The sequence below is a fragment of the Mangifera indica genome, chromosome 7 (assembly GCF_011075055.1).
Source record: "Mangifera indica cultivar Alphonso chromosome 7, CATAS_Mindica_2.1, whole genome shotgun sequence".
NCBI lineage: Eukaryota > Viridiplantae > Streptophyta > Magnoliopsida > Sapindales > Anacardiaceae > Mangifera > Mangifera indica.
In genome coordinates, this window is record NC_058143.1 from 15123859 (window position 1) to 15136892 (window position 13034).

Sequence of the window (13034 nt, forward strand, 5' to 3'; positions counted from 1 at the left end):
TATTTTTTTATTGATTTAATATTTTTGAATAAAATCTAAATTTATATTATTTACTTGTAATGACTATTTGAAAAAAAATTAAAAATTACTTTACAGTTCCAAAAGTTAAGGAAATTAGGACCATCGGATTAGGCACTTAACGCACGTCAATCTTCATCCGACGGTTTCCCATGTTCAAACAGAAATAAAAATTACGTAAAACAGGACGCCGTTAAAACTGAAAAAACTGTCCTAGAAATAAGCCAAAAAAAAAAAGAGGACGTAGAAGAGAAAAGAGAAAGGAAAATTAATATGATTTTGTTTTTAGACAGCAGAAAACAAAACACAACTCAGCGAGGTAGATAAAAGAGAGAGAAAGAGAGATTTGTGTGTAGGGGTTCAAGATCTTGTCAGATCGAGCTCAACCAACTGTAAGAATTCTCTCACATTCTTTCTTCTTCCTTCTTCTTCTTCTTCATGTCTTTCTCGGTAACATGTTGTTTCAACAATTTTGCGTTTGATCTAAAAAAAGGCCTCTTGTTTGATCTTCTTCTTCTTCTCTTTTTGCAACCCTTTTTCTCTTCCGGGGTTCTTTGTTTTTTTTTTTTTATCTTTATAATTTTCTCTATCTGGGTTTCAAGATTTGTTTTTTTTTTTTTTGAGGTGTTTGTTGTACATTTTGCATTGTGGATTTTGCATGCATTTTGTGGTCTTATTATTTTATTTTTTGTTACATCTTGAGATTCTTCTTCTTGCTATTTTTTCCCTGAAAGTTTTGATTTTCCTTTTTAAAAGTATATTCCTCTTGTCATATTGGTGTTATAAATCTTTGTTTTTTTGAATTTAATAAATGAATATATTTTGTTTCTATCTTTGCCTTATGGTGTTATTTAATGTAACAACAAAGATAGAAAGTCTATGTATAAAATGAAACCAGTTTTTTCTTAATATCAACATGTTTGATCTATATGTTTCCTTTTTTTCCTATCTTGTGAAGCTCAGTTTTTTCCCCAAATTTCTTTATAGTTTTTGTGGGAATAATACCCTTATTATTATTTGCGTTCAAGTGCCAAAAAGCGCTGTTAGAAGTATGGGAATAATATAGTGCGGCAAAGTTAGTTGAGATGTGAGATTCAATTCACTTTATGCGCATGTAGTGGTTTTTTTTTTTTTTTCCCTCGAAGGCTTTCACCTTAAGGAGTCATGATGTCAAGAAAATTGATTGAAATTGAAGTTACCTTAGATTATGAATTCATTTTTCCAGAAAATGGAAAGTTTAAATCATAAGATGAAAATTTTAGAGCTTAATATTTCCAGATCTAATGTGTTATGTAGAACATGGATTCATGGAGCTCTCTGTAGCCTTGTTTTTTGGTTACACATTTTATGCTTGCAATATTTTTGGGGCTGTTATAAATATTATGCTTTTATTTTTTATTCTGGTAATTAGAACGTTTTATTTTCCATCTGTTCGGAAAGCAGTATTGATCAGCTCTTTTATTTATTTATTATTTTTTATGTGATTTTTTTTTTGTATGTTTAGTTGTATGATTTGGAGTGTGGATATGGATTTGTCAGCTTTGATCGAATTGTGTGCATGGAGATTTGATATTATTTGAGAATTTAGAGATGTAATGGAAAAAAATAGGTGGGGAAGACACCTATATACATGCTCTCACTATCGCTAAGTCTGTTAAATCATATATCTAAAATTAAAATCCTTCCTTCAGATATTGAAATAAAAAATTTGAAATCCTTTCAACTCATTCTTGAACTGATGTTGGGTCTCGAAGTTTTGAATATTTCTCTGAACTCGTTAATCTCAAAGCAACCATAAAGTCATCTTAATTATATTGCATTTATTTATTATTATTATTATTTTGCTTTTCTAGGTTGTGCTTTTGTGTATCTTTTGGTTTCTGATATGTTTTTTAAGATTTAGTCAGATTGATGACGACCTCCTTGAATGAGTTCACAGGGAAATGTGTATCAGGCACTGGGACATGGTTAGAATAGAATTTCATGGTTATTTTAGGTGTGATGGCTAATTGACATGTTTAACCTTTTTTGTTTTGTATGAAAGAACATAAAAATAGTATAAGTATGATGCAATCAATCTTTTTATAGCCAAATTTTTGGAGGCTATTTATTAGTATCGAGGGGTGTTATATTTGGTTTTAATGAGCTTCAGTTGTCATTATTGCAAAATATAACGAACTTCATTGTTTTGCTTTTCATAGAGGGAGATGGGGAGGGAACTTATGGATGTACATTTGGATAAAAAGCCAAACGGTATTGCGAATTCAAATGGTGCATCTCATGATGATGCTCATGTTGCTCCCAAAATTTCAGAAGACCACATTGAAGTAAAGGACTATGATGTGAAAGAATGCACTGAAGAAAACTCTGTTGTTGATAATTGTTGTGAGAAACAAGATGTGGTAGTTGTCCAAAGCAAAAACTTTGATACTGATGAGGTGGACAATCAAAATGAGAATCCCGGATCTCAGAAGTCAAGCTCTCCTACATCTAAAGCTAGTGGTCCTGCTATTGTGCGTAAAAGTAAAACTGTCTTGCAGCCTTGTGATCTGGCAACTGAAAAGCTTGCATCAGGCACAACTCTGCATGTTGGGTCTGAAAATGCAGCTGATGTTAATAATGGCCAAACCCCTATCACTAAGAAGTCTTCACAGGTAATGGAAACCTTTATAGATATATATTGGTGGATGTCATGCCCTTTCATTTATTCTTCAAACGAGGAAATCAATGAACACAATGAAAAGGAAACTATTGTCAATCTTTGCCTAGGTTTGGTTAACGTTGGAAATAATCAACTTTTAGTAAGGGACTGAGAAAGATGCCTGAAAAATAAATGTACTGTGTGTCAAGATAGAGGTTATCTCACCATGTATGTGCATTAGAAGACTTGTCAAAGGAAACATTTGAAACAATTTCTGAAAGTTTTATTTTACCTTCCACCTTTATGTTGCAACTTAGTTCTGTTCTGCGAGCTATTTAATTTTTTTAATTCAGAACATTGATATTTTCTTGCTTTGGTTTCTGTATGCATTCCATTTTCTAGTTCTTTTTTGTTTTTTTCTATTAGAATTGGACAACATTTTTTCTTTACTTTCTTTGTGATTGCTTGTGAGGCATTAGATTATCTGATTCACTTGGTTTGATTAGTCAGATACTTAGTAGATTATCTGATTCACTGCTCTTGAGGCTTTTTTTTGGATAAATGTGCTTTGACTGCTTCTTTTCAATATTGATATTGTTCAATTGATATTCTTCCCAGTTGATGGAAACTTAAACATCCAGGAGATCGTGATTAGTATCTTTACCCATTTTATGGCTTTTTGATCTAGGTTTAGGAATAGTTTCAAATCTTTTGTGCTTTAATTGGAATTTCAATAGATCATAACCTTTGTTTTCTTGCAACTAATGGCTTTCCTGGTGCACCTTAGGAAATTATGTGAACTACATGTTTTTCACTTGAAAGTAACGTTATAAGAGAATATCAATATCTGTAGTGTGAAGTGCAGATGGGAATTACAAATAATTATCAATGTTGCAATTATAATTGTAAATTTTAAGAAGTTTTTAGTCTTTAAACTCTTTCTATATTTTCCAGCCAAACTCACCACTGACATCAAAGAAGCTATCTCAACTTGATAATAAGAAGCTCCAAGATGAAGAAGATACTTGGTCTGTTACTTCCTCGTATCCTATGTTCAGTGTTTTGTGCTCAGTGTTCTGGTCTATTTTTAACTGTTATTTTGTATATTAGTTGGGTTTATGCATTGGATTATCCTTAGCTATAAATAGTACTGCTACATCTTTCCGAAAGGTAACTGTTGGAACAGCTCCCAAATTTAGATGTTATGAACGTGCTGAGAAACGGAAGGAGGTATACTCTTAATCAAACATTAAATGTGTAACTTCTTTATTGTTCTGTATTGCATTTATCGGTCTATTTATGTTTGTTGTGATTTCCCCCATCCAGTTTTACTCAAAATTAGAGCAAAAGAAACGAGCATTACAGGCAGAGAGAAGCCAGTGCGAAGCAAGACAAAAGGTGCATTTTTTTAATGTCTTTCCTCTAATCTATCTGTTCACACGGATTTTTTGGTCACATGGTGTGATGATATTATTGAAGAATTCACTTTTGAAAATTTCCTGTACCTCTTTTCAGGAAGATCAAGATGCTGCCATTAAGCAGCTTAGAAAGAGCATGGTTGTCAAAGCAAATCCAGTTCCTAGCTTTTACTACGAGCCGCCCCCACCAAAGGCTGAACTTAAGAAGGTATTTCTTTTCATGGTTCTAAGTCCTTAAACTTAATATGAATGGAACAAAATATTAATGTTGTCTGTCCGATGCCAGCTGCCGCTGACAAGACCCAAATCTCCAAAACTGAACAGTTTAAACCGGAGAAAGAGCTGCAGTGATGCAGTTCACAGCTCTTCCCCTGATGACAAGGGAAGAGTTTGTGCTCGGTCGGAACGCCGCAGCTTGGGTAACTGCAAAGAAGAATCCCCTGTTTCTGCTGCAAAAACTAAGGTGCGAGGACAGAATACTAACAGCTCTTGCAAGGCGAAAAACCAACTAAAGCCAGCGGAGACAACACAAACCTCTCCTCCGAAGATGACAGAGCAAGCAATTGCAGATATCAGCGTCGAGTCCTGAAGTGCTTGTTTTTGACTAACTATTTAAGTTGGAGAAATGGTCTTCAAATTTCCATTTGGATGTGCCAAAAGAAATAGCATGCAATGACTTGTTTTAACGTTTGTGTTGATGTGAAATGTATATTTTTTGTAAGAGCTATTGGTACATATCACATTATATATAGAGTGATTAATTTTTAACATGGACCAAATGTGCTGTTTCATAAAATATTTTTCTTAGCACATGGAATTTGAAGAGTTCCAATTTTCTATAATTTTTCATAGAGGTAAGTTGTCTCCAGCCGCATTGAGTGCTTTACTGGCTTTTTGACTGAATGTTTTTCAGGGTTTTACTTGATTAGAACAGTCTCCTTTCAATTTTTGTACATAGTGATTTAAATTGTATCAGGTTTCGCATTTGGGAGCCGCGCTTATTGTAGTTATTTATCCTTCCTTCTAAATATAAGGAAAGACTTATATTATTATGTAATCTGATAATTTTAAATTAGAGATAAAATAATATTTAATTATATGAGATATATTATTGTTTGTGTATAAAGTTATATACATAATTTTATGTATAAGAAAAATAATAGAAAATTAACAAATTCTCGGTGAAACCAATTTCCCGACATGCTTTTGCCCATATGACTTCTTCCTAGTTCGCCTTAGACTTGACATTTTGTGTTATAGGGTCGTGCTTGCATTGGGTTAGTGTAGATTTCAAACTTGAGACCTTCTAACTCTAGGTTGAAAATCATATAATTTTTTTTTAATTCTATTCAAACTTGAATTGAATTTGATTAACACAGTTTGAATTAATCTAAAATTATTAATTATTTTTACTCTTTTAAATATTTTTATTATTATTATTATTTCACTAAATAACTCTAATTTACCGTTAACAAACCTCGCAACATAACTTTTTCTCTTATTTATAAATACACTAAAAAATTAAATATTAAAAATAATGGTGCTAACCAAATTTTATTTTCATTACCGATAAAAAAAACAACATTTTTAAATGAAACGAGAATAATCACATTAATTATGACAAAAAGCGCCTCACTTTCCCTCGTGTGGTTTCAGGGCTCACACATGAAACAGAGGATATTCTGTCTCATTGGAAGGTAAAGATTGTGAAGAATCTTTAAGATTCTTCACATTTCGAACTTACATTTTATTTACTTACAAAAAAAAAAATAATAATAAATTTTATTTTGGATAATCTTGAGTGAACCTAGGGTGGATATGAAAAGAATGAGTTGTATGTACTCGAACATTAACAAATTTGAATCCTTTCAATTATCAACTTTAAAATAAGCATAAAATCTCAAACTCGGTTTATAAATTTGAAAATCCGATAAGAATATTTCTATTAATGTAATTCATGTGTAATTAACATAAACTACAGATTTAAAATAAAATAATGGGTTAAAGTGTTATTAGTTAATATAAAATGATTTATGTAGTATAATACACTTTGATGAGGTGTAACTAATACTTACCTAATAACTATATAACGTTGGTGCTTCTTTTTTTTTTTTTTATTTCATTCCTATGTCTAAATCTCGTATTCCTAATTTGATCAATCTTGTTATCTAAGGTATTTTTATGGGTTGGGATTTTGATGACATGAAATACAATGTGTGTAGAATATTTTCTATAATCTTTTGGTGAAAACATTTTCTTAAAAACATTATTTTATGAAAAAGTATCATCATTGTGTTGATCATACTAAGTTGAGATAGAGATTTTGTACCCTACTCAAATGAGTATAATAAGTTATTGTAATTCACAATATGTATTAACTTGTCCTAAAACCTCTTTATGGGTGCGCTTCAAAAAGACTCTCATAACACCTCTCTATAAGTGCATACGATAAAATACGTCTTCTTTATAGGTGTAATACCTCTCTAGGGATGCATAAACTATATTAAGGATGCCCCATCACAACAACTTTCCTAAAAAACACATCTTTTCGAAATCTTTATGAAAAAACTTGTTTTCATGAGTGACATAAATCTTTAAATTCATGGGAACTCTATGTTTCACACATGTATTATGAGATCTTTATGTCATATACGTGTCAAATAGGATTTTTATGTCCTAATCAACTCATTAGCGCAAAAAACTTAGAATACATGTAAAATTATTTACATTAGTCTCATGCATAAAATTAGGGAGCAATTGTTATGTTGTAAGAGCTCCTCCTCAATTAAACTCGCAAATGTAACACTTGTAAAAATGACAAACAACAAATGGATAGATATAATATAACGATGTGTAGGTCAAGAATATATAATTTTATCTAGAAGTTATAATTACAAAACAAGGGTTAATATTTATCTACAATCTTTCCAATATTAAATAATAATTTTCTATTTATCTTAGAACTAACCTTAACCTCTTTTAATATAAATTCTTGACAATGAAAAAGCTAAGAGAGAGACACTTTTAGTATTCTGTCAACAGTTAAACATTGTTATTTATACTTTACATATTACTCAAATAATATCACAATAGTGAAAATAGGGTTTTGGTTTTTTCGGTCGAATCATATTAAAAACCAATTGTATTTTTATATTCTTGGTCTAAATTCCATATCTGTTTATTGTACTTCTCATTGGTGCAAATCTGATCACCTACACTTTTTTATTTGATTTCTAATCTTAGTTTGAAATGGTATATTTATGAATGTTCTATCGGAAAAAATTGCATATTTTGAAAGGAAAAAAAAAAAAAAGACTTTAGTAAAGCATGCATTATATAACTGAAAATTCAAATATTACACTAATAACATCACAATCACCCAAAAAACCTATGAGTTAAAACCAAAAACTTTGCAAGAAAAGAAACAAAAGCAACATGACTTAGCTTTTACAGCCAATACATATATAAGAGGCTTTTAGCTTTGTCTCCTCTGTGGCTCTCCGCTTGCGGAGACACAGAAGCCAAAGAGCATATATAGAGAAGTTCTAGTAATTAGCTTCAGCATTTGTAATCACAAACTTGAACTACAAATTATATACACCAGAAATTCAAAGTTACAGGTTAACTAAACTTGGCTGGTTGTAAGCTGGCGATGTTGGCCGTGCAGCTTCATGTATGGGCTGATTGTGATGATTGTAACCTGGAATGATTATGCTCGCCTTCATAGGTTACAATTAGCATTGAAGGGTCTTCAGGACATCTCTCCACATGCTTCCTTGCTGGGCATCCTCTCATACTGCTACATTTATAGTATCCCCTGCATTTTGAAAGCATATTATTTCCAGCGTTACGTGCTAAAATATTGTATGCAATAAATCTTAAAATGACACAAATTATTTTTTTTACTCTAAGTCTGGTGATCAACTTTATAATCACAATATTATTTTAGTTAAGAATTTAATTTTAAAATATCATTAAAAAAAATTTAAACTTTTGTTTTTATATTTAAAATCTTATTCTTATATTATTCAAATTATCAATTTTTTTTAAAGCTTTTTTTAAGTTAATATGCTGGCTTCAAAGCAGAAAATATTATTAGTTAGATTCCTTAAATAAAGTTGTTCCCTCTGTCAATGTTTTTGCTACGTTTACTCTAATGTCTTATCACACCTACCCTCTTCTCTAGGGGCTTAAAATGAAAGTAAATTATAAGAATCTAGACATGATTTGAAATCACTTGCTATAAATTGGAAGCTTGTCATCAATTGAAAAGACAAGACCATTTCTGATTCTATCCTATATAGGATAAAGACAGCAAATAGTAAAAATTGGACTTGTAAGTTTCTCAACACTAAAGAAGTCCTAATTTGGACCCATGGACAATAACATAAGCCGAATTTAAAAAATAGAGGTGTTATGTACCTCGGATGTGGAGAACCCTTGATTGGTTTCTGTCCATATTTCCTCCATGAATACTCATCAGGAGGAATATCTGCAACCTTGTTACTTATAGCAGGTACCTTGACTGACCTCTTTATCCTGTGTTTCCTGTAAACAAATACAGACGACAAGTGATACTAATGACATGATAAATTATTTATGTTTGGTAGCATTGCTCTCAACTCTAACTCAAGAAGCAACACATAAATTACAAGTTACAACAGAAACAAGGATAGAACTTAACCTCCTCTTTGAGCAGTGACATTTACCAACATTGCTACATTTCATACTCCCATCTTCTCCCCTGCCAGAACACCTAGCCCTCTTGGACTGTTGAGAGATCTGACTTGAGTTCTGTGGAACAGCAATCAATTGAAACGAATTCCCATCAAAGTTAGCCCCACTTCCATCCAAGCTCAAAGATGATATTAGAGACTTTGTTGAGGACATGGTTGGTGTGCAACTAGAGCCATCAAATTTGAGGTTTATGCCACTGTTGGTACTCCTGCTAGAGTACATCATATTCATATCACCTTGACACTTTTGCTGCTGCTGTTGAAATCTCAACCTTTGTATCTGTTGTTGATGGTGCATAAAGTGGAACTGTTGTGGTGGGATTGCTTGGAGAGGGAACTTTGGTGATGAGGTTTGTGGCAACTGCAGAGGATTAGCTGGGATTATTTGGAGAGGTTTTGGTGAAAAAACTGGTGTGTAATTAGGACTATCTAAGCAGATTTTTAGAGGAAAAGATGATGAAAGTTTCTTTCTCAACTTTCTGACTCTTCCATGACCAAAACTTGAGCTTAAGAGAGACACAACTCTTTTGAATCTAGACACAGCTTCATCAGTTTCACCAGCCAAGTTCCTGCACTGAACTTGATGATGATCTTTATGTTTAGACAACAAACCAAGAACTCTACAACAGCTCTCAACAGCTGCCTTGTTTGCTTCTTCAACCTCCTTCATGTTCAACAAAGACAACAAATCAAACCCAAACGAAAACCATCATAAAAACAAACACTTTAAGACCAAGATAAGACAAACACGAAAAAGAGAGCCATAACTATCTTCATTAAGGAAACCAACCCAGACCCATTCACAAAGAAGGAATATTGAGATGGGAATTCAAAATCTTTTCAAACAAAAGCTGAATGTGTTGATGAATCATATTGAAATCATCAAAAGCAAAAGATGGTACCCAAAATAAAAATTAACCAATTTTTTTATTATGTCAAAATTATTACAAGTAACATAAAGAGGGAAAAATATATATATAACAAGAAGACAAAAATCAAGAAAAGCTTAGTGAAGTTTGAGCTGAGGGGGAATCCTAAATCATCCCATAGTTGAATAAAAAGATGTGAAAGAAGAGTCTGACCACTTTATGGAACTTGCTAAAATGACACAAAAGAAAACAAACACCCTCTTTTAATTAATTCACTCGTTAAAAACGCAAAAAGAAAAACAAAAAACCAAAGAGAAGAGAAAAAGGAAGAGATTAGGAGAGAGAGAGAGAGAGTGCCTTGTCCAATGCCAAGAGGCAACAGAGATAATCAAAAGAACCTGAAGCCTCTGTAAAAGATCCTCATGCGGGTCTCACCAAAGCACTCTTATTTTTTTTCAATTACGCTTTATTTAATTAATTTAAATTATAATAGATAATTTTAATTTTACTTTCAAAGAAAGCTTCTATCTTTATTTGCGGATAATTTTCATATTTTCATGAGCTTTATAGTGAAAAATAGAATGAATCAATGTTTTTTATAATCAAATTAGATATCGATTTAATATAGAAGGCGTTTTAGTGCAACTGTTGATTAGAGTGATTAATTATTTAAAATTTTTTTATATAATTTAACTTATTTAAAATAAAAATGCACTTAGTTTTATACTATATATTCAAATGTGATAAATAAAATATTGAATTTAAATTTTCATAATAAATTTTGAAAAAAAAATTAATTTTTTATGTTGATTAAGTGGCTTGGGTGGGATAGATGCCTAAAGCAAGAATATAATCTTCAATCACTCGACTTAAAAAAGAAATGTGTCAAAAGGTTTTCAAACTTAAGTGTTACTCATACAAGCGAAATGGCTTTGAAGAACATTCCAAAAGGTGTCCCCCTCTTCTACATCCTCAATGGGGTTGACGACCTAAGCTCGAAGCACACATATGTCAACTCTGTCCCAAAGGCCTCGAGGGATCTACTTGTTCATCTACACTCCAACCTAATAATTGAAAAAACATCTTTCTTTGCAATTTCAAATTTGTCAAGAAGGCAATCAATCAAAATCCAAAAAAAATAAAAATAAAAATAGTGAATCAAGATTTATTTGCATTTGATACTAACCATTGAATCTAGTGATATTCAGATGTGTAACTTTCTACTATAAAATTTTACTAAATTGTTTAATTAAATAAGGTAAACTTAATTTTAAATAAATCAATATTAATTTTATTAAAAATCGAAGATTTAACTATTTTGATTGATTTGTTTGATCGAATTTAAAACAATGGAATGAATGTATGTTAAATTCAAAACTAACGTCTAATGTTCAAAATTTGGAATATTTATGATATTAATCACGTGTGTTTAATGATTTATATTAGGAGTAAAAAGTTGAAATTTCAGGAATTAAAAAAAAAAAAGGAAGGTCTGCCGAGTTAACCGTTAGAAGGAAAGGCCGTCAAGATTGGGACACGTGGAGAGCTGTATGAGATTAAATTTGTCAGTATGTGTAGGTGATTAGGTAGTTTGGGGCAGGTGGCAGCCAGGTCAAGCCATCAGTTGACTGATAGAGATTCCCTCTCCTATTCATTTCCCAAATTTTGAACGAATTTCTCTTTACCCCCTTTGTCCTTATTCTTACCAATTTTTGGCCAAATGACTATTTCCTCCCACCCATGTTTTTTTTTTTAAAGAAAAATCAAGTTTTCATTTACTAAATTTTTTTTTCTTACCAATAATTTTTTTTAAATATTCCTAATTAGATTATAAAAAATATTCCTAAATTAATTATCATTTGATAAATTATATCTATTATCATAATCTGAAAATCATAAATTAGGTCAATCTTATCTCCGTATCTTAATTAATTAATTAGACTAATGTAAATCTCGCTTACTAGTCAATATAATAATTAAATAAAAATTAAGAAAGCATTTGGTCAATCTACATAATGATTAGGTATGAGACTCCACAAATATAATAGAGAATGAGTGGCCTCGTAATTAATTAATTTGTTTAATGATTTGTCCAATTAAATTACATTAATTTGGCAAGCTGCAATCATAACCCCACTAAATAAAATAAAATAAATACAAATAGGAAGATGATAAGCTTTGCCTTTATCAATTGACATTGTTGTAGTTAGTTACAATGTAATGTGGGTAACATCATTTTAATTTTAAGACTAAGATTAATATTACAATGTGGATAAACAAGAAATTTAATGACATTGTTTCTTATATTTCTTCTATCTCTATGGATGATGAAGGAGATAGCATGAAAGATGAAAGCAAGAAGATTCAACAAGTCTCAATTCCCACTTAATGTTGAATATGCAACAATGACTAAGTCTCAAACACTTTCACAATTCAACAAATCATGAAATTTTTTGCTGAAAAATCAAAATTGGGTCCCTTGCTCGTGCTGCAATCTAAAACGTGAAATGCCACTATCTTTGTGATAATTCTAAATTAATCACTCAATTCTTTTATCAAATTATGCTGCTGATTAATGGGGTTTTTTAGGTACAAGTCCACTAAACAGCATTCTTTTTATTTTTTTATTTATCCACAGATTTCAATGAAGGATTGATTTGTAATCACTTAATATCAAGAAATAAAAAAGTGTGTTTCTTCAACTTTTAGTTCAGGAGTGTGACATCAGAATAGCTCAAAATTTCTGGTCTTGAATCATGTTAAGTTAATTATAATAATTAGGTGACCGAAACCCTGTAATTAATATATGAAAAATTCAACATTAATATTGTATCTATGTGATTATGATACAACCTCATTTTGTATTAATTTATTCACTTTGTGACCACAATTTTTCCTTAAAAAAATTCATTCAAAATATTAAACATGCAGCAGAAGAATGAGCAACAACTAGTGGTGACTCAACTATAAGTCTACAACCATATCCTATATCTGTGAGACTGCGTGCTGAAATTGCCAAATACAAGTATTAACTCAACAACAACTCCCACAAGCTAGCTCATTCGTTTAAACATTAAACTTTATTGACAATAGTTATACAGAAATATGAAATAGACACAAGTGTTTTACTCGTTTTCCTAAGTTTCCAATTTATGAAGAGAGTTTCAAGGTCCCCTTGAATGGTGAAATTGAAATCTCTTTAGTTTGTGAGGTTAAAATCCGAGAGAGAAAGCAGTGTAAAAGAAGCATTATTCCCCCCACTTTGGCAGAAGGTTTGCCAAAATATCAATTGTTTTCAGGTTCAAGTTCGACACTTTATGTTTCTTCTTCTTGCTCTTTTGGAGAGATTTGA

General features: G+C 31.3%; 2 protein-coding genes across 2 annotated transcripts; one reads left to right on the top strand and one right to left on the bottom strand.

Annotated features, from left to right (window-relative positions):
* Positions 1-269: 269 nt before the first annotated feature.
* On the top strand, positions 270-4847 carry LOC123221893 (protein WVD2-like 2). The gene is made up of 7 exons (XM_044644863.1): positions 270-410; positions 2220-2672; positions 3614-3702; positions 3808-3889; positions 3986-4057; positions 4175-4285; positions 4364-4847. Exons 2-7 carry the CDS (start codon positions 2226-2228, stop codon positions 4664-4666), a joined length of 1104 nt encoding a protein of 367 aa, XP_044500798.1. The 5' UTR covers positions 270-410; positions 2220-2225; the 3' UTR covers positions 4667-4847.
* Positions 4848-7393: 2546 nt separating this feature from the next.
* Positions 7394-10103, bottom strand: LOC123220206 (probable WRKY transcription factor 74). The gene is made up of 3 exons (XM_044642273.1): positions 8762-10103; positions 8500-8625; positions 7394-7894 (listed from the first exon to the last, which is right to left on the bottom strand). Exons 1-3 carry the CDS (start codon positions 9481-9483, stop codon positions 7747-7749), a joined length of 996 nt encoding a protein of 331 aa, XP_044498208.1. The 5' UTR covers positions 9484-10103; the 3' UTR covers positions 7394-7746.
* Between the last annotated feature and the right edge of the window lie 2931 nt (positions 10104-13034).